Source organism: Suncus etruscus, chromosome 17, assembly GCF_024139225.1.
Source record: "Suncus etruscus isolate mSunEtr1 chromosome 17, mSunEtr1.pri.cur, whole genome shotgun sequence".
NCBI classification, from domain to species: Eukaryota; Metazoa; Chordata; class Mammalia; order Eulipotyphla; family Soricidae; genus Suncus; species Suncus etruscus.
The window spans coordinates 44,125,409-44,146,757 of record NC_064864.1 but is presented as its reverse complement, the minus strand read 5'-3'; the positions used below and the strand labels follow the sequence as shown (position 1 = coordinate 44,146,757).

At 46.7% G+C, this 21,349-nt stretch overlaps 2 protein-coding genes across 2 annotated transcripts in view; one reads left to right on the top strand and one right to left on the bottom strand.

The window, feature by feature from the left end:
* Positions 1-6,750, top strand: part of SEC31B (SEC31 homolog B, COPII coat complex component) — a 32,294-nt gene extending 25,544 nt beyond the window's left edge. The window contains 7 exon segments of the mRNA XM_049764383.1: positions 3,731-3,908; positions 4,270-4,569; positions 5,117-5,175; positions 5,439-5,585; positions 5,796-5,903; positions 6,204-6,275; positions 6,467-6,750. Of these exon segments, the coding sequence (XP_049620340.1) occupies positions 3,731-3,908; positions 4,270-4,569; positions 5,117-5,175; positions 5,439-5,585; positions 5,796-5,903; positions 6,204-6,275; positions 6,467-6,646 (1,044 nt within the window). The 3' untranslated portion in view covers positions 6,647-6,750.
* A 4,797-nt stretch (positions 6,751-11,547) lies between these two features.
* On the bottom strand, positions 11,548-20,331 carry WNT8B (Wnt family member 8B). The gene is made up of 5 exons (XM_049764376.1): positions 20,296-20,331; positions 19,029-19,167; positions 18,144-18,269; positions 14,886-15,028; positions 11,548-12,093 (listed from the first exon to the last, which is right to left on the bottom strand). The coding sequence occupies exons 1-5, from the start codon at positions 20,308-20,310 to the stop codon at positions 11,548-11,550; spliced, it is 969 nt and encodes a 322-aa protein (XP_049620333.1). The 5' UTR covers positions 20,311-20,331.
* Positions 20,332-21,349: the final 1,018 nt, after the last annotated feature.

Below are 21,349 nucleotides of genomic sequence, written 5' to 3'. Positions count from 1 at the left end.
CAGTCATGGTTCTAGTCACTCAGAATATACTAATGAACAGTGATAAACATTCTAATTTATAAAGCATAGATCAAATATTTGTTCATAGGGCCCGGAGAGATAGCACAGCGGTGTTTGCCTTGCAAGCAGCCGATCCAGGACCAAAAGGTGGTTGGTTCAAATCCCGGTGTCCCATATGGTCCCCCGTGCCTGCCAGGAGCTATTTCTGAGCAGACAGCCAGGAGTAACTCCTGAGCACCACAGGGTGTGACCCCCCAAAAAAAAACAAAAAAAAATTTGTTCATAGTGGTTTATTGAACAACTACCAGACTCTTTGGAAGACTCCCAAATGGTGCTCTGGAGGTCTGTTGACAATTCTTGGTGAACTGGGCCTAATGCTGCTGCTTGGGCACTACAGTGCCAGGTATACCCAAGTCACCCAATGGTGGGAGCCATAAAGCCACACCTGGCAACACTTGGGGAGCTATGTGGTGCAGAATATTGAACCTGGGTTGGACACATGCCAGGTATGTGTCCTCACCACACCCTATCTCCTGGGCCCCTAGACTTTTGTGTGTTTGGGGCTATACCCAGTAGCACCTGGAGCTACTCCCAGTGTTGTTCAGAGCATCACACCTGGGACTCCCATGCACAAAGCACCCACCCCAGTCTTTTGAGCCTTCTCCCTATCCCCTCAGCCTGTTAGATCCCTAAAACAGTATGATAGTTCACCAAACATAGTCTGTGAACTTAAGCCATTATGTCCATAAGAAGAAACTTATTATGTCCATAGGTACTTGCACTTAATAAAGCCAGGAACCTACTAGAAAACCAAGATCCAGGGCAACTGTAGAAGCAGATGATTCATCCTGTCTCACCTTCAATTCCCACTCAGTCTTCTGTCTTCCCTCCCCACCTTCCCTGCCTCTCCTCTTCCTTCTCTCTACTGTCTGTGCCCCTTTCACTCTCTTCTTTTTTTCATTTTCTTTCTTCTTTCTTTTTTTTCATTTTCTTTCTTCTTTTTCTTTCTTTCTTTCTTTCTTTCTTTCTTTCTTTCTTTCTTTCTTTCTTTCTTTCTTTTCTTTCTTTCTTTCTTTCTTCTTTCTTTCTTTCTTTTTTCTTATCTTTCTTCCTTCCTTCCTTCCTTCCTTCCTTCCTTCCTTCCTTCCTTCCTTCCTTCCTTCCTTCCTTCCTTCCTTCCTTCCTTCCTTCCTTCCTTCCTTCCTTCCTTCCTTCCTTCCTTCCTTTCTTCCTTTCTTCCTTCCTTTTGGTTTTGGATCACACCCAGCAGTGCTCAGGGGTTCCTCCTTGCTCTACACTCAAAAATCGCTCCTGGCAGGCTCGGGGGACCATATGGAATGCCGGGATCCGAACCACCATCCTTCTGCATGCAAGGCAAACACTTTACCTCCACACTATCTCCCCGGTCCCCTCACTATCTCTTGTGGGGTTTTTTTGTTTGTTTTTTGTTTTTGCTTTTTGTTGGTTTTTTTTGTTTTGTTTTGTTTTGTTTTTTGGGTCACACCCAGCAGTACTCAGGGGTTACTTCTGGCTCTATGCTCAGAAATTGCTCCTGGCAAGCTCGGGGAACCACATGGGATGCCGGGATTCGAACCACCATCCTTCTGCATGCAAGGCAAACGCCTTACCTCCACGCTATCTCTCCGGCCCCTCACTATCTGTTCTTAACTAAATGCACAATTATAAGGAACATATTGGGAAACTTTATATACACCTACCCTATGCCATGTCAGTATTGCTCATAGTCATTGTTTAAAGCACTCCCAAGGAACTGACACTGGTTTCTCACCTAGTCAAAACTGCCAGTCACTGATGTGTGTGTGCAGGACACATGTCTGCCCACAGGTGTAAAAATATTGATGAATGTAGATCTAAGCCACTGGGCTAGTCCTGCAACCCCTCACCTACAAAATTTTTGCTGTAATTTTGACAGGAATTGCATTAAAACTATAGGTTGATATGGGGAAAACTACCTTTATTTTGTTGAGTCTTTCTACCCAAAGGTACTGTATGTCCCTCCAATTCTGTCTCCATCTGCATTTTATGATTTTGATCAGATGGATACTGATGTACAGGACTATTCAGTTTATCACAAATATCTAACTTTGTCCTGACAGTCCGAAATCAAGTGGAATTGTATTAATTTTGGTTCATTGTCAGTGTATAGAAATGTGAAGGATTTGGTGATGTTGATCTTGTATTGTATCCTGTGACTTTCCAGTATTACTGAGTTTCCTGAACTTAGTGGTCTAGTTCCATGAGTGTTTCTTGGATTCCTTGTGATATTATGCATGAATAGTCACATTATCTTCAAATGGTTCACTCCTTCCATCCCTCCCACCTTTCCTCCCTCCCTCCCTTCCTTGCTCCCTCCCTTCCTCCCTTCCTTCCTTCTTTCCTTCCTTCCACCCTCCCTTCTTTCTTCCCTTCCTTCTTCCCTCCCTCCCTCCCTCCCTTCTTCCCTCCCTCCCTCCCTCCCTCCCTCCCTCCCTCCCTCCCTTCCTTCCTTCCTTCCTTCCTTCCTTCCTTCCTTCCTTCCTTCCTTCCTTCCTTCCTTCCTTCCTTCCTTCCTTCCTTCCTTCCTTCCTTCCTTCCTTCCTTCCTTCCTTCTTTTTCTTTCTCATGATTTATTGGAGTAATTAAAACAAGAATGAGAGTGGACATCTTTGCCTTGTTTCCAGCCTTAGTGGGAAAAGCACACTGCCTTTCCCTGATCTGTCAGCTGTGGGTCTGAGGATCTTCTTTCCTCTCCCTCTTCCTTTGGTATATTGGGTCAAACCAGTGTTGAATCTGTCACCTGCTTTTTTTCCTGAACCACTTTATGTGACCATGTTTTCTTTTATTCTTTATTCTTTGTGATGGTAGCTTATATTTGTTGGTTTTTAAACATATTGAACAAGCTGCTCATAACTTTACTTGGTTATAGTATATGTTCTATAAACATTGTTGGATTTGACTTGCTAAAATTTTCCTGAAGACTTCTGTGGCTAAGTTCAAGAGAAATAGTGTTATGGAGTTTTCATTTGTGCTCTTTGGTGTTGGTATGAGGATAGTACTGAACTCATAAAATGAGTTAGGAAATGTTTCTTGTGTTTTCTAGAAGATATTGTGTAAACATTCTTGTTAGTTCTTTCAATTTTTTAAAGGAATTCTCTAGAGGCTGGAGCAATAGTACATTGGGTACTATGTTTGCCTTGTACATGGCCAACCCAGGTTTGATCTTTGGTACTCCTGACCATGCCAGGAGTGACCCCTGAATCAGGAATAGTCCCCAAATGCTCCTGGGTTTGACCCCAAAAAATAACAAATTCTCTAGTAGAACTATCTAGGCCCAGATATTTCTCTTTGTGGGAGATTTTAAATTTCAAATTTAACTCCTGTAATAGTTATAAGACTATTTGGTTATCTAATTTTGACTAGTTGTGAGTCTTAAGGAATTAAGCCATTTTTTCTAAGTTCTCAGATATATGAGGGTACAGTTATTTTTATTATCCGTTTCTTTTTCTTCATTATCCTTTTAATAAAAATTGTTATATTTTCTGTTACAACCCTAACCTAGACAGTCTGTCTCTTGTCTCTTTTTATCCCAGTCAGTCTTTGTTGAGACACATCAATACTGTTGATCTTTTGGAAAATCTAGATTTTTGTGTCATTGGCTTTTCTGCTGTTTCTCTTGGCAGTGACTTCCCTTGACATCCCCCTCCAGATATTGGTCCTTTTATCTTCACAGGTTCCAGCCCCACCTCCTCACCCAAGGATTCTCACACCTCAGCCACCACTAGTGATGCCTTTTATGCACTCCAGTCCCAACCCTTACCAGGACCCTAGAATGCAGAATATAAGTGTCTACAGAACCCCGGGGCCCCAGGCACCTCAGTCTTTGCCCCTGGGCCCTGGAGTAATGCCTGGTGAGTGGGTGGGGCTCCTTCCATCAGACTTTGGGGAAACAATTGGCATGAATTTGGGAGGCAATATGTCTTATGAGAGGAACTGGTATTTGAAGTCTCAGAACTCAATATTGTGTGAATTTCTAGCTTTGTGTTTGTGAGTAAGAACCTTCTCTACTCCTTTGTTTGGAATCTCAGAGCATTTCTTCAGCTCCCCAGGACTGTTTTGAAAAGTCTAGTAAAGCCTCCCTGGAAATGGTCGATTTCCATCCACCTGCATGAATCACTGATTTATTTTATGGCCTTGTTCCCATCAGAAGCACAGTTGGTCTCCCTCAGACTGAAGTTGGGTGGCAACTGACCTGTTTCTGTTGTACTTCAGCTTTACCTCAGCCGCAGCCTTTCGAGGGACAAAGGGCACAGGCTCCTCACCCCGTGGGTGTCACTGGCAAGTGGCCTCCATTGGTGACCCCCCCAGACCTCCAGCAGCCTGGCTCCGCCTCCTTCTCAGAGACTCCCTTGCTGTTCTCGCCGCTTTCTGTGAGGCCAGTGGGTCTCAACCCTGTTGGTTCCCAGCCCTTCACCCCTCCTGCCAGCTTCCCTGGGCCACATACCCCCGGAGGCCCCACTACTCCCTGCCTCAGCATCCTCCCCAAGGTTGGCATTTCTGCTCCTCCACCAGGTACATTTTCTTCTCCACTCTGGGCAATGGCTTTATTCTCTCCCCTTTTACTTCTTGGGAATGTCTTTCCTCAATATAATGCTGGGGCCTATAATAGGTGAGAGAGCATTAATGAGAAATTTGGTTTACAGAGGGATGAGATGGAACCTACTAAATCATTTTGTTGGCCTTCATACCACATATAACATATACCACATATAACAGTATAACTGGTTATACCTTTAAATACCATTAAAGTTTTTAATTTTTCAATCTTTGGGCCATACCTAGTGGTATTTAGGGCTATTTATAGCTCTGTGTTAAGAAGGAATGATCCCCACTGGTGTTGGGAATTGCAACTGCAGTCGACCTTACAAAAGGCAAGTGTCTAGATCCCTGTTCTATCTCTCTTACCCCATAGAATATTTTAGTACTGGGGATAAAGAGATAGTTCAGTAGATAGAGTGTTTCCTTCTACATGATCAACATGGGTTCAACCCCAGGTATTCCATACTATCCTGAGCACCACTATGAATAATTTAGGTATATGTATTTAAATACTAAACAGGACCTTCAGATTCCTTGAAAAATGTTCCAGTTGCCAAGGGAAGCCTTCAGAGGAAGCAGGTCAGTGTGTGTTCTCCCTCATCTATGTACACCCTCCAATGTTGCACAATATTGGTTCATACAAGGTTTGGCTGGGTCCTTCTCATTCTCGGTCACACTTTGTCCTTACCCACCAACTTCTCTCTCCTCTCCTCCCTGCTGCCCACTTCTGCTTTGCCCTGGCTATTCTGTCTCCTTGTTGAATTTATCCTTCTGCCATGCCTTCCAACCAGGGCTCAAGGCCCCATCAGCTAGGACTCATGTGCCTGGATTTCTCTTTGTAGTTGCCAGAGACGTTTGTGCCCCCAGCACCAATTACTGCTCCGGTTCTGAGCCTTCTCCCTGAGCCACACGGGGGCCTTTCCTTACAGCCACTCATCCCAGGTGTGGGTCACCCTTCCTCAGGCACACCCAGAGAACGCAGCCTAAAGGTAACTACATTCTCATTTCTTCTTGGATGAAGGACATTAGGGGTACATAATGGATGCACCTCCTTCTTCATGGCAGAGGTGGGCCACATTCATGTTCCGCCTGCAGAAAAGGAGGTATCCTGCAGAGGGAGAGGGCAGTAGGGAGTCCTAGGGGTGAGACCTCAGGGACACTAGCTCATCTCTTTTCTGCCTCCGTTGCTTCTTCCTCAGCAACGAGCACCTGAGAAGAAGGAAAAGAAGCAGCTGCCCCCTGAGCATCAGTCTTTGAGGACCAGCTTTGAGGCTCTTCTGCAGCGCTGCTCATCTGCCACAGACTTAGTGAGTCTGAGACAGGAGCGAGATCCCCTCACAGCCTCTGGGGGCTTCCAGGGCTCTTTAGCTGTTGCTCTGGGTGGGCTTGACTTGAGCATAGTGAAGTAAGGAAACTGGGTGCAATCATGGAAGTGGCGGAATCAGAAATAAGGAAACCTATGCTGAGATTGGGCTGGGGTGGGGGGGCTCCACTTGTGAAGTGAAAGGAAACTTGAGGCCCTCTAGCTCTGGGTTCTGTGGCTCTTTCCAGTCCTGGGTAAGTATCAAGCTTTGGAACTAGAGTCAAGTCCTTCTTGGTCCCTGCAGAAAACAAAGCGGAAGTTGGAGGAGGCCACCTGCAGGCTGGAAGGTCTCTATGAGCAGATCTGTGAGGGGACAGTAAGTGACTCCACTTTTCCTCAGGATATCCCCTCTAGTCCCCTGGGTTACACTGGTGCCAGAGCTGGGATGCCTCCTTCCAGCATAAGAAAGGGGCAGGGAGGGGCTGTACCAACTCACAGGACCTCTCTTCCCTGTACCAACCTGTGGGCTTTGCTTCCCTGTACCAACCGGCAGGCCTCCCTCCACAGCTCTCGCCTCAGGTACTGGCTGGGCTCCACGAGGTGGCCCGCTGTGTGGATGCTGGAAACTTCGAGCAGGGCCTTGCCGTGCACATGCAGGTGGCGGGCAGTAGCAACTTCAGCGAGGTGTCCGGCTTCATGCCCGTCCTGAAGGCTGTTCTCACCATTGCACACAAGCTGAGCCTCTGATTAGGGCAGCCTCCTTGGTGGAGGCCTCAGGTGCCTTGACTCTGGGATCAGGAGGGTTTCACAAAATGTGGACTGTGGTCCCCTATCCTCTTCCCTTTCTCCCTCCTGACACCTGCTCTAGGCGCTCCACAGAAGTCTGTGCTCGCCTAGCAGGATGGCTACTTCCAGACTTCCTGTGATTTTTGTTCTCCCCTTCTTCCCTCTTATATTTTCTTGAGGTTTCCTAGTCCTGGATCAGGCTGGGGTAAACCTAAGTTCACCCTTTGAGCCAGACTTGAGCCAGGAGTGCTAAGCAGAAAGAACCAAGAGAAGAGATTTGGGCTCTGGTTACGAGTAGCTTCTCATGTGCCAGTGTATCAGGGTGGACTGGGGGGTAGGCGCAAGGTGGAAGGAAAGCACTCTGGCCTCTGACAGGAGCAGAGGAGTTGCTATCTCTGGGGAATGCCCCCCTCCCCCCACTTCATCTGTTAGATCCCAGGCCCTGGACTCTTCATTCTACAGTGACAAATCCCATCCTGAAAGGAGGCCCCTGACAGGAAAGATTCTCTTCAAAAGTACTGTTCCTTCGTGGCTGGATGCCCCTTAGACTGTCCCCTCCCCCTACATGGCACCTCGAGGCTTCGACTGTTGGTTGCATTTGGCAATAAACTCTGTTGGCAGTAAGACTGTGTTAATATGCTTTCCTCAGGCCTCTCTCTCTACTGCTCTCTCTATTGAGTCCTATCCTGCCCTTATTTCTCACCTCAGGGCCTCTGTTCTAGTCCCTTGCACCCTAGTAAAGTGGGAATAGATTGGGGGTATCAAGAGTTGAAGCAAGGAGGGTGCCCATGAATGAGGTGGAGAGGTTGTGGAATCAGCTGTGGGTATCTGCGTGTGTGTGTCCATGCATATCTGACTCTCAGCTCCCGGCATTTCCATGCACCACTTCAGGGCAGAGCTTAGCTGCACAAAGGGGCTGGGTGTGAAGCCCGAAGGACTGTCTCTAATCCTGTTGTAGATCCCATCATGTCTGCAGGCTGGATGTGTGTGTTTGGGAGGAAGGGATTGTTAGGCAGTATTTGTTTGTAAAGCCACTTGCTCTTCAGACAATACTTGCACTAACTTCTATTGATGAAGCAGTGTGAGCCCCAGCAAAGTCCTTTCCCAAAGTGTCTTTGAAGCCAAGAGCCCATTGAAGGGAAGAAAGACCGGGAGAGGGGATTAGTTTGTTCAGCAGCTGTGAATTTCAGTGGGAGGTTGATGAACTCCGGAGCCTTTGTTTAAATTAAAGTGGGGGAGAAAAAAGCCGCTGCTGGAGCGAGAGCCCCACTTGGGGCCCTGAACTAACACAAGGAGAAGTCTGAGCGGCAGGGAGCTGTGTACTGACTGCGAGGACTTTTCCCAAACACTTTCGGAAAGGTGTTGTGAGAAGAGAAGGGGGCGGAGTGGGGATTAGCATGTGAAATGAAGTTTTCATTGACGCCAGTGGGGGTAGAAGGCTATTTTAATGGCATTTTGTTCTCTTATTTTCTCTCCTTGAGCTCTTTAGAGATATTGTTTTGCTAAGGCAGGCTTTCTTCCCCCTTCTTTCCAGTCTGCAGATTGCCTCTATGGGAGCCAACATAAATATTTCTCCTCCAGGAATGCTGGTTAATTAAAAGGAAATGAATGAGTGGAAGCATCCAATCCAGACCCACAATAGACGAGTGCCCTGGCCTGCCCTCCCCTCCCACCACCACCCGCACCACCAGCGCCGAGCGCGACCCTGGCTCTGTCTCTGCCCCAACCTGCTGCTAAGGCCAGTCGCAGCTGGGATTCTTTTCAGGAAGATAAAGCCTTGCCTGTGTGTAGGCTCGCACGCCAGGGACAGGAAGAAGACAGTGTTTTGCCCACCCTGGCCAGTGTCCCTGTCACTTCTCAGGACCCCCCTCTGCTTCTGTCCTCTGCTGAAGACAGATGGGCTTTGCTCGAGGGGGGGTGGTGGGGGCCAGAGCCCAGGCCTCACCCCCTGGCAAATTGCTAGTTGATGGAATGAGCCAGACATGGTTCTCAGCAACAGTTTAATCTGTGGAAAAGAACAAAAGGCTTGGCAAGCTGACCTCTCAAGTGTCTTCCCAAACACTTCTCAAGTGTTCTCCCGATGTCCACACTGGTCAACTGAGTCCAGCTCTGGGGATTGTGTGTGTTAAGAGAGAATCTAAACTTCCTCCATGCTGGGCTCTGAGTTATTCAGCACTCAGTGCCACAGCAGGTGAAATGCATGAATGCATGCATGCGTGAATGAATGAACTAATACGAGAGGCAGAAAAAGATAATACAGATCTTTGTTCAGGTCAGTAATTTTTTCTTTGTCAGACTCAAGCAAATCTGATCATCTGATAGCAGTTGTATCCATTTAGGCATATAAAACAATAACCCAGGAAAGAACTTTCTTGCAGCATAAAAATCTTTTGAATATTGACTATGATTTGTCCCTCAGGTACCACAGTGAATTCTCCCACCATATGCTGAGAAAACAGCTGGAGAAATCAGATTTCCTTTATAATGGTATCTTTTTGATATTTTCTAGAACTTCTTACTGGCCACCATTAAGAAATTTGGCCAAGTAGGATAGGCAGGTTGACTAGCAGTCTCTGCCACTTGATTAGGCAAGTTAGGAGTTTGAGGAAGCTCAACCCAAAGCTGAGGAAAGGAGCAAAAGGCTTTTTGGACAGAATTGGCAAATGAAGCACCTGGAGGCACCGGAAGAGTCTTGAAAGGAGGAAGAGAAAATATTAGTAGGACCAGAAGCTGTGGAGGAATTGAGGCTGGTCTTTGGGGCCTGACCCACACCTCTGGCACATCCTTCACTCTCCCAGGTGGGCTTTTTTGTTACCTCCTTGAAGCCGCACCTCCTCTGTGCTGGAGAGGTGGGATGAGATTGTCTAAGCCTGAGCAGCTCAGCTCCAGGGGACCTGCTCTACACCACCCCCAGGCCTAGTGAGGGTGAGGAAATCATGTGGGAAGCTCCCAGGTCCATCAAGAAGCCCTGGCCTACCACCTGAAAAGCCCTAAATACAAGTAGTAAACTCTGTTACTCAAGGGATTATGAGTAAAAGATTTATGTAGATATTTTACTAATAATCCATGAAAGGTTAAGCCTCCATTGGGTCAAGATAACTACTCAAGCCACAGGGGTTGAGGGTGGTGATGCCAGAAAGGAGTGAGGCACTAGGCAAGGCAGTAGCTGAGGTTCTGCCTCCCACCATCCCCCAGAAGTTCAACCACAGTGACTGCAATAAATTAAGATTCAAAGTGCTGAACTTCTCAGTAGCAAGTTTCATTGCAGGAAGTTTAGTCCTGGAAGAAATGCCCAGAATCCAGTCAGAAAAGGAATGCGCCTAGTTCTTCTTCCTTCTTCCTTCTACCTATCTTTAGAGGAGCAAATGGGTCTGAATGGAAAGTGTGGAATTTAGATCAGGATCCTTGGGGGTGGGGTGGGGTGAGGAGATTGGTTGTCAGGAGGAAACAAGAAGTCCAAATAACTGGGAATAACTGTGGCGCTGTCCTAGCCCTGCTCCCAAACACTGATGGCAGTTCTGGAGTAGCCTGAGTGAGGCTTCAGAAGGTCAGAGAGAATAATAATACTTCATTGAGAAGTCAAATGGAACTCAGAGTTAAAGAGCTGGAATCTGAACTGAAAATGAAAACTTCTCAGGAAGACTTGCATAGTACAAAATTAGAAAATGACAAGCAACGAATTAAACTTTTGTAACATGAATCCATCAAAATGAAATCTCAGGAAGAGTGCAATAAAACAGAATTGGGAAAATATAAGCAACTCTTCCTAGAAGAAATGAAAGAAGATCATTGGCAAATAAGCCAAAAAATAATCTTCACAGAAATGAGGGGCTTGCAGAGATCATCAGCACTAAACTGTGGAGAACCAGCAAAGCATATCTGTGTTCAGTACCCTGACTGCCAGGCCAGTTCTGGAACCTACTTTTATTGGAAATCTCAGTAACAGTTCAGGGCTGGAGAGAAATCTGGCGCTGAGAGAAAACATCTTGTTTCCTTCTGCTAATCCAAGGCCTCCAGATGGCAGCATGGAGACTTACTTGTTCAACAGGCAGCAAGAGTAGGAAAAAAAATATCACAAGAGACCTGGAAGAAGCTGCTGAATTAGAAACTGTATCCTATTGCTCTCCTCCAGGATCTATTGAAGAATAAAATCTAATTCAGGATCTACTTTGGAAAACATCTCAAGAATACATGGAGATTTTGAAAAAAAAAAAAAAGTTTGATCTGAACTATAAATTATAAAGTTGTGTTTCATGGCCTATTAAAAAATAGAAGGAAGAGAGAGAGGGGGCCACAAGGCTTAGTAATCAGCCCTTGGGTTCAAGTCAGTTCTCCCACCAGCCCCCAAGATTTTACCCAGGTCTACTTCCCCAGTTTCTTCTCAGAAAGTGAAAGACGAGAAGGTTTTTAGGGCATCTGTAACAACAGGTTAGCAGGCGAATCAGAAAGGGCGAAGGGCTCTCAGAAGACCCGCTGTGGAGGAGCCCTGCCAGCAAAAACGAAATGAAAAATGTAAAGGGGTGTGTGGGGTGCTGGTCCTGGGAAGGTCAAGGATGGGCGCCGCTGGCCTGTGAGCAGGCATGCAACACTAGGTCAACCCCCGCGGCTGTGGGGACAGCTGGGGGCCTCGGACCAGACTTTCCAGATCTACATGTGGACCCGCAGAGTCCTTCAGCTGTCCAACAGAGCGCAGGGACAGTCAGTTCCTTGGCGAGCTCGAGGCCGACGGCGACAGCTCTTTCTCTGCGACACCCCCGGGCTCGGGAGTGTGGAGCCCCTTCCTCCCTAGGTGCCTCTAGTACTGGGGTGTCTCTAGTCTAAACGAAGCAAAGCGGCGGGAGGCTAGGGGGTGCGCCTGGCGCTTAGGGTTTCCTCGAGGCCTTTCGCGCCGCGCCCCCACGCGGCCGCTCGTCGCGGCTGCAGAAGTACTTGGTGACCCGCCGGCGGCATTGCTCGCAGCGCACCGCGCAGCACCAGTGGAACTTGCAGTTGCAGCTGGACACGGTCTCGGCGCGCCGCTCCTCCACCGCCAGCCCGCAGTCCCCGCACAGCCGGCGGCAGCTGCGGCGCTCCCAGCGGCCCAGGGAGCGCCCGCGCCGCAGACACTCGCGGCCCTCGGTGCCCAGCAGGCCGAGCGTCTTGTTCTCCAGGCAGTAGTCCGGGGAGTCCTCCAGGTGCACCAGCTCCCGCGTGGAGATGGAGCGGAAGGTGTCGGCGATGGCCCCGCGGCCCGCCGCGCTGTTGCCGGCCCCCTGCAGCAGGTCCACCTTGAGGGCGGCGTGGTACTTCTCCTTCAGGTGCGCGCCCACCTCGCGGAACTCGGGCAGCTGCAGCCAGCACGTCTGCGTGGTGCAGCTGCCCGACACGCCGTGGCACTTGCAAGTGCGTTTCATGGTGCCCTTCACGGCCTGGGAGACAAGGAAGGGAGGCAGGAGTTAGCGGGCCAGGGAGGCAGCACCTGGGGGAGCCAGGCCCGGGGCTCGAGCATCATTTCAGGGCTCAATCTCTTCTTCAGTGACTCTGGAGAACCTTTTCACATCTCCACAGCTCGCAGGGGTTCTGGAGGCAAACAGCCTATTATTGAGAAGAAACCTCAAAATCTTTTTATTTTTTTAACTTCATTTCTTTGGGATTGAAGATAGGACAGGGATTTTGGTTTGCATACAGCTGACCTCCATTTGACATCTGGCTCTGCATATTCTCTTCCTGAGCAATGCCAGAACTGCTGAGCACAGAAGCAAGAGTAAACCTTGAGAACCATTATCAGATATGGCCCCAAAACCAAATTTAAAGAAGGAAGGAGGAAGGGAGAAAAGGAAGGAAGGAAGGAAGGAAGGAAGGAAGGAAGGAAGGAAGGAAGGAAGGAAGGAAGGAAGGAAGGAAGAAAGGAAGGAAGGAAGGAAGGAAGAAAGAAGGGAGGGAGGAAGGATGAAAGGAAGGAAGAAGGGAGGAAAGAAGGAAGGAAGGAAGGAAGTGAGGAGAGAGAGCAAAACCTCAAAATCTTAAGATTCCTGTGAGGAGTGAAGGGCTTTTTTTTTGTTTTGTTTTGTTTTGTTTTGTTTTTGGGCCACACCGGGCGGTGCTCTGGGGTTACTCCTGGCTGTCTGCTCAGAAATAGCTCCTGGCAGGCACGGGGGATCATATGGGACACCGGGATTCTAACCAACCACCTTTGGTCCTGGATTGGCTGCTTGCAAGGCAAACACTGCTGTGCTATCTCTCCGGGGAGTGAAGGGCTTTTGACCTATAACTACTCATCCAACATTTTAAAGCTGCTAACAAATTATTTTATTTGTGTTAAAAATGCTCTCATATATAGCCTCTAAAAGGACTCCTTCCATTTTATTTTTTTGTTTGTTTGATTCCCTCCCTTTTTTTCTTCCTTCTGACAGAACCACATAACTTGAACCATCTTGTTCTGCCTCACAAATTGAGGGGGAAATAATGGAGGGTACCAAGACCAAACAGTCGCCTGAACATTGAGTAGAAATAAAAAGTGATCAGACTTAAACACCAAAGCCAAAGCCAACGACATAAGAATTGATACCCAATCTCTAACAAGCTAGACACAGAGAGGACCACTTATGCTAGCAGCCCCGGGGGGCAAAGGAAGGGTGTGACTCCACCCTGGGTTTAAAAAAAAGAGGAATAATAACAGCTTAGCCCATTTAAAGATCGATTTCTAACTGCCTGCATCTAACTGTCCTGATTAAGTCATTTTCTTTATAATTTAAATGTATCTTATTGTTTTTATAGTTAATATTTTTAATTGCAAAATATTTTACGGTGTATTTTAATGTACTTAGCCTGTTTTTAAAATGTATGTTATGCATTTATGCTGTAGTATTTGTGTGTAGGGAAGGTTAATAGGAACAGAAAGTTCCCTCAAAATAGGTTAATAGGTATAGGAACATGAAAGTTCCGGGATAGTGCTTGGTAAAAAGCATTAAGAAAATTTTAAGTTACAGGTGTATAGTATATTTTGCAGAAATGTTATGTTTTTGAAAAGGGCTGGTATGTTAATTTTCACTTTATTACGTTGTTGCTACAGAAATATGACCCGCCTTGGGCTATAGGCGGAAGTCACATAAATTATGCCTTTTGTCTTTATGTAAAGAAAAACAGGCGGATGTGACTCCACCCTGGATTTAGATGTATCTACCTGAGACCCGCCCATTTCTGGGCGGGATCTTGGAAACCAGATGTTACGTTAACCATACCTGCAAGACCCCGCCCATTTCCTGGGAGGGATCTTGGAAGGGGTAGATAAGGCTTTGACCAGAGAGGATTAGGGCTTTTAGCCCTTTTGCCTCTTTCTGCCAGAATGGAGAGGTATGAGGAAAAGACATGGCCGGACAAGTTAAGACGCAGGGCAAGCTAAGGATAGCATGCATAAATGTAGGGCATGAATAAAGTTGATGCTTCCTGAAGCCTGCCTGTGAGTGAGTTCAATACCCATCGCTTTCCTGGACCACAGACCCACCATTTAATGGGAGATGAAGACACGTGGCCTGGAATGGCTGAGAAAGGTCTCTCCATCCATTCATCTCCATCCAGCACCATCATTAATTATTTAATTCTACAGAAGGGGATATGGGGTGCATGCTGGGAACAGGGTTGGAGGGAGGACAGCATTGGTGGTGGGAATGCCCCTAATTTAAAATGTCACTATGTACCTAAAATATTACTGTGAAAGATTTGTAAACCACTTTGGTCAAAATAAAAATTATTAAAAAAAAGAAAGAAGGGGCCGGGCGGTGGCGCTAAAGGTAAGGTGCCTGCCTTGCCTGCGCTAGCCTTGGACGGACCGCGGTTCGATCCCCCGGTGTCCCATATGGTCCCCCGTGCCTGCTAGGAGCTATTTCTGAGCCAGGAGTAACCCCTGAGCACCGCCGGGTGTGGCCCAAAAACCCAAAAAAGAAAAAAAAAAAAGAATGAATACTATGACTCATTGTAGAGTGGCTCCATCTGTGGGAATCTAAACAATAAATAGCATTGCCAAAACAAAACAAAACAAAAATAAAGTTTCTGTAACAGATCCAAAATATGCTCTCATCTAAGAAAAAATTTAAGTTGCTTCAGAAGCATTTCTTTCCTACAGCGGGGATTGGGTCTGTGTCATAGGCAAAAGTCCTATCATCCTGGTATTTCCAGAGTTTCTTCTTGTGCCTGAACCCCTGGGCTTCACTTCAGAACTCACTTTCCGCCCTGCCTCGTTGTTGTGCAGGTTCATGGCAGCTCGGGCGTCCTGTCCCGTCTCCAGAGCATCGACGAACTGCTTGGAGATTGCCTCTCCGAAGCCCACGTTGTCGCTGCAGCCGCCCCACAGCCAGCCTTGGCCTCCTGGAAAAGTGCAGGGAGAGGGGAGGAAGGGTGGTTGGGTCGAAGATGAGGAGACATCTGGGGCCTCTACCGTTCCTCACTGGTTGAGGGACTACATCCAGTTGGCGAGGGCCCGGGCGCCCCGTTGAATTCCAGGTTTAGAGGTGCTTTCCTGCCTTTTGGGCGCCCGCAAGTGGCCTCAGCCAATCGCCTGCACGAGATTCCATGATGGGCCCGCCCCCCTACAGCACTTCTGGTTTCGTCTTAGCTGTTAAAGCTAAGCAAGAGTCGAGCATGCTGTGGGGTGCCATATTGGGTGCTGGGAGAGGACGAGGACTGTGCCAAGCGTGTGCAGTCGCATTCGGGTCTGCACAGTGGAAATAGCGTGGAAAGACTCCAAGAGTGGAGATGTGGAGCAGGGAGAATGGAGAGAAGATGGTGAGGGCAGCAGGGATAGGGCTGCCCGCTCTTGCTGGAAGGAGTTCGAACCTGGCAGCAGGTGGAGATGGAACTTGCAGGCAAGTGGAGAGGGCTCCTGATTTACCCCACTCCGGGGAAGGAGACCCTCACCCCACCCCTAGACTACTTCGCATGTAGTTTGGTTTGTCATTGTGTGCTTGGAGTTCAACTAGCTCCCCGCACTAATTTTCTTCTGATTCCATGCTTAGGGATCACTCCTGGAGGTCCTAAGTAGGGTAAGGCGGTGTGGCGGTGTGGCCCCCTTTGGTACTGAGAATTAAACCAGGGTCAGGGTCGATTGCATGCAAGGTAAATCTCTTAACTCCATAATTATCACCATAGCCCCAGATTGTCTTAGATTTAGAAGGTTATAGCTCTCTCTCGATCCTCTCTTAAGCTGGAGGCTAGCTCTAGCCGGCATGGGGTTGGGGGAGACCCCATGTGGAAGGCCTTCTCCCTAACTTGGGTGCGCTGGGAACCTTGATAGGTCCCCAGCCTTCCCTTCTTCTGCCCCCGGCCTCCAGGCCTTCTGGGGTGGCAGCCCAGGTGGCCAGAAATGGTTGGTCCTAACTTGGGGTGTGCTGAGATTTGCTCGGTTGCCCTAAGTTTGTCACTGGCAATTTCTGACCACTCTGCATATGGAAAACCGCGCGGGGGGGCTGTATTAAGAGTATTCCTTATCTTTATGTTATGTTTTGTGTATCCAGAATGTCCATTTTGTATTCTGCCCTTTCCCACACCCCTACAAAGCTCATTTTTACTCCTTAACTCTCTCACCCCCCTCAAACATCACTAACCCACATTACTCTTTTTAACTTCAGTATTGCACAATCCTAATCACAGACTAAAGCCGTGCATTGTGTGTAACAACCCCAAACTGTTTCAAAAAACATAAAATGGACACGTATTTCTTTAGAATATTTTGTGTTTTTTCTCTGACAACTATGTCGTACTAAATATTCTCTTATACAGTGACGATTCTAACCACTTTTTATCTTCTCTTTATGAGCTGTTCAACAAGGAATTTTGGTGAAAGAGTCCCCCGGTTTAATCCTTATGACTGAACCATGTCATGGGGATTGTTGAACTTGTTCTTATGGCCCCCATATGCACCAATAACGCCACGTGGCATTGCTTTTTTTGCATAGGCACATTAAAATGGGAAAATACTATACATACAAACAAGATCCTATATAATAGAGATTGGAACACACAAATCTTGTAGTGCAAAGGGACCTTAAACCCTGAACATTGACATAATGACGTGGCACAGGCCTCAGAAGAAAGGGCATTTTTCATTCACCCCTGAACCAGGGAAGCCATCCACGAAACATCCAGGTTTGTCTATAACATCACCTGGAAGCAATCCTCTACCATGGAAGACCCTGCCACTGCTCAGACATCGACCTGCTCAAAAGAGACTTCCCTTAACACTGAGAAGACTTAACAACAACAACGACCTGCTTACAGGACAGGGCTTCCTGCATTGCCCTATAATGGTGAGGTGAAACGAGAGGACGCTCCACATCCTGACTTCAATGTAGGATATGCAGATTCCAGGATCTTTAATACAGAAATATGATACCAACAACAGAGACTGTGTGAAAAGTGTGTTGGCACTACGAACAATGTCTTGGATTGGACGATCTAACTTGCCTGGAGCCTAGAGTTGGTCTTATGCCAGAAAACTTCAAGGGTAGGGTCTCTTTGTATTTAGGCCAAGGTTATTCCTTTCCATGCCCCTCATATTTTGGTGGGCCTATGCAAACAACAATTGCCACTCTAACACTGATTTTACTGTGCTCCTTTGACTCTAATCCTTAAAAAAAAAACACACTTAAAATTTGAGGTTAACTTAAGCTAATATGCATGTACATGGAAATGTAAAAAATACTATGCAGGGGCCAGGCGATGGCGCTGGAGGTAAGGTGCCTGCCTTGCCTGCGCTAGCCTAGGACGGACCGCGGTTTGATCCCCCGGCGTCCCATATGGTCCCCCAAGAAGCCAGGAGCAACTTCTGAGCACATAGCCAGGAGTAACCCCTGAGCGTCACAGGGTGTGGCCCCCCCAAAAAAAAAACAAAAACAAAAAAAAAATACTATGCCTCTAATGTTTAAGGAGTTACGTAAATTTTATGGCTTTAGATTGCCTTGTGTGCTGTTAAGAAATATTATAATGTATTACAATCTGGGGACTTGCGGGACAAAGTAATTGTACATGGATTCTGTTTTATTTATCTTAATGTTCTTTGGCTGAAAGTTCAAAGTTAAGATATCAGCAAGGGGACTTCTTCTGAGAATTATGTTATGGGTGATTGTCCTTCCACTGTAACTTTACCTTGTCTTCTTTCTTTGCATCTTTGTTTTTATAATTAAAAATTAAAAATTAAAAAAAAGATTTAGAAGGTTATAATATAACAGCTCACCAAGTTTTTATTCTTTGGGTGGTGGTGGTGGTGTGGTGTCTGGCTATAACTGGCATACAGAAGTATGATCGGCATACTCCTGACTCCGTGCAAAGCGGTGTCCCTGGCAATTCTTAGGGGACTATATATGGTGAAATGAGGCCCTCTATGTGCAAGGTAGGCACCTTAAGCCCCCTGCACTTGTTTTCCAGCCCAATCAGTTCCTTTTGTGAATGAACTGGACACCATCCCCTCAGCACACAAACTACTCACCCAGTTGCCCATTGCGGGAGTCGTCACAGCCACAGTTGTCAAAATCCCCAAGGCTGCAGTTCCTGGTCAGGGTGTACATAACTCCGGCAGAGCTGATGGCGTGGACAAAAGCTGTCTCCCGATTAGCTGGCAAGAACCCCATACACATTAGAGGGAGAACTGACATCCCCAAGACTGACAACCTCTTTTTTTTTTTTCCCTATCCCAACCCCTCACCTGACATCCTCTTTTTATATCCCTTCCCCAGCTCTGTCTAAGCTGCCCTCTTCCAGGCTCAGGAGTAGTCCTGTTATGGGGTGACTCTCCCGTCCTTCTTTCCCACACACCGATTGCAGAATAAGGGGCCTAGATTAGTGCTGACATAATTGGGTGAGGGCTAGTGGGAAAGAGCCTGCAGAAGAAGTGGGGGAGATGAAGCACACGCCATGTTGTAAAGAGCTGCTCCCCACTTCCTTCTAGGCCCCTGAAATGTAAAAGGCAAGCTAATGGGGGTTGGAGTGCTGATGGACTGGTTCAGCCACCCTTTCTCTGCAACTTGGGAGTCTGTTGTCTAGGTCATTTCTCATTTGTCAAGTCTGCTGTAGGAGGGGGGTCAGAGGCATGAAGTATCATGACCCGTACGTACCTTGTAAGAAAATGGGACTGAGGAAGCTGTTAACCTCTCAAGGCCAAAGGTGGACTGGAATGGAGAGTGTAGTGAACCCATTCACCAAAAAGTGTAGTGTGTAGTGTGCGGGAGAGAGCAGACACGCTCTCTGCATAGGAATGAGGGACAGAGCTGAGCCTGGGTGGATGACAACATAGAAACCTGGGGAGGCATCTCTGAAGAATGGGCTTTAACCTGTGGCCAGGGGTCTTGGGAGCTGCAGCCGAGGCCTTTCTTACCACTGCGAAGGCCACCATGACTGGACAACTGCAGGGCCCTCTCAGGGCAGTTCCAGCGGTCCCAGGCAAACTGGTATTTGCATTCTTCGATACCACTCTGGGCCCCAGCCGCCACGCTGCTGGAGTAGATCAAGTAAGCCTGCAGGGACACAGTCTGAAGATTCAGCCTCCCAACCACTCACCTGAGGAGGCATTCCTACAGTGGTCAAGTACTCCTCTTCCTGCCCACTCTCCCATCCCTCCTACATAATGCTAAATAAAATAAGCACTTTAAATATGCTGTTTGACTTTGCCTCACAAATAAGCTTGTGGAATAGCTACTGTTTTGTAGTGTGGGACCTGGTTTCAGAGAACACAGTAAAACAGTTTTTCCAAAGTTTCATGGTAGCAAATGGTTGAACTAAGGGGACCAGAGAGATAGTACAATGGGTAAGGCACTTGCCTTCCATGCTGTCAATCCAGGTTAATCACTGACACCACTTGAGCTCAGAGCTAAGACTAAGCCCTGAGAACCATTGGGTTTAGTCCCCAAACAAAAGCAAAAACAAAACCATCAATGGTAAAACTGGAAATAAAACTAAGTTGTGTTTTAATTTTAATTTTTTTTGGGGGGGGGAACACACCAAGAAATGTCTAAGAGCTTCTTCTTGCTCAATGCTCAGAGATTATTCTTGATGATGGCTAGGAACCAGGCAGTGGTGGTGATCAACCCAGGCCTCTTGTATGCAAACCCTTGGCCCTGAAACTCAGTTTTACCAGATATTAGATACCACTAGCTTCTATTCACCATACCACCCCTCTAAAAGTTAGTCTAAATTACATAATTCACAACTTATCAGCTTGTCATTCATTACTAGATTAGAAAAGAATGTTTTGGAGTTGGAAATATCTTTTAAGGTCACTCAGCACAATTCTGGTATTTAAGATGAACAATGCTACAACAGAGGTGGCTCACACTTGCCTTGCATGTGTGGGGCCCTGGGTTCGATCCCTGGCACTGCAAAATAAATAAATAAAAGACACTGGGAGAAGATGTTGACTTTTCTGACCTGAAACTTTTCCCCACACATTCAGCATCATACTTTGAAGTTCTTAGCTTGACTCTGGCATTGGTTTACTGTATGACTTAGGATATGGTTCACTTATTTATAATATATACAGCACTTAAAAAAAAGAATGTGGGTACAAGAAAATGTACCATCTCAACAATAATTAGCCAAAACTAGGATTAGTGAAAACCAAGAAAATCATAGCATTTTTTCCTTACCTTTGGACCAGTCATGAGGAAATTGTTCACTGACCTAGAAGATACAAAAAAAACAGTGCAACAAATTATATAGCTCATTCCTTTCTACTGTCTAATGTGAGAATAACTTCAAAGATACTTGATGGGAAGTCTCGGGGGTGAGAGAAAGAGAGAGATAGAAAGCATGGTGGCCAGAGTGATTGCCCTATACGTGGCCAACCTAGGTTCTATTTCTGGCAACTCATATGGTCCCAAGCACTGCCAGGAGTGAATACTAAGTATTGGTATGGCTCCAAAACAAAGAACAAAATCAAATTAGAATGTGTAGAACCTGATAGAACAGCAAGTAAAGCAATTGACTTGGACACAGCTTACCCAAGTCCAACCCCCTAATGCTTCATATGGTTCCATAATCCCTTCCCTAAGCACAGTCAGGTATGGCCCAAAAAAACAACAGAAAAAATAGATACAAAAGAAATTAGAATTATTATTTTTTGGAATTTGAGAGGGAGGGCACACCAGGTGGTGTTTAATGTTCATTTATTTCAGGCTCAGTTTTTGGGGATTTCACCTAGTGGTGTTTGGGAAACCTGCAGTGCTGGGGACCAGATCCTGGGTGTCCAACATGAAAAACTTACACAACAGCCCAGTCACACACTTGCTGTGTGACTCAACAATTCTGCTCTTGGGGATTTATTCCAGAGAAATGAAGAGTTGCTTTGTTTTTTTTTGTTTGTTTGTTTTTGTTTTTTTTTGGTTTTTGGTTTTTGGTTTTTGGGTCACTGGCTCCACGCTCAGAAATCGCTCCTGGCAGGCTCGAGGGACCATATGGGATGTCGGAATTCGAACCAATGACCTTCTGCATGAAAGGAAATTGCCTTACCTCCATGCTATCTCTCCAGCCCCATGAAGACTTATTTTTATTCAGTTTGTACTCAGGTATTCAAACCAAATTTATTTATAATAACACCAAATTAGTAACTGTTCACATATCTTTTTTTTTTTTTTGGTTTTTGGGTTACTCCTGGCTCTATGCTCAGAAATCGCCCCTGACAAACACAGGGGACCATATGGG

Bases quoted from the DNA above. Each gene is read 5' to 3' on its own strand.
- WNT8B (XM_049764376.1), bottom strand. The intron at 18,270-19,028 runs GTAAGAAAGGCC...GGTTCTTGCCAG, and splicing joins TCATGGTGGCCTTCGCAGTG to CTAATCGGGAGACAGCTTTT. The intron at 15,029-18,143 runs GTGAGTAGTTTG...GCACTTTTCCAG, and splicing joins CTCCCGCAATGGGCAACTGG to GAGGCCAAGGCTGGCTGTGG.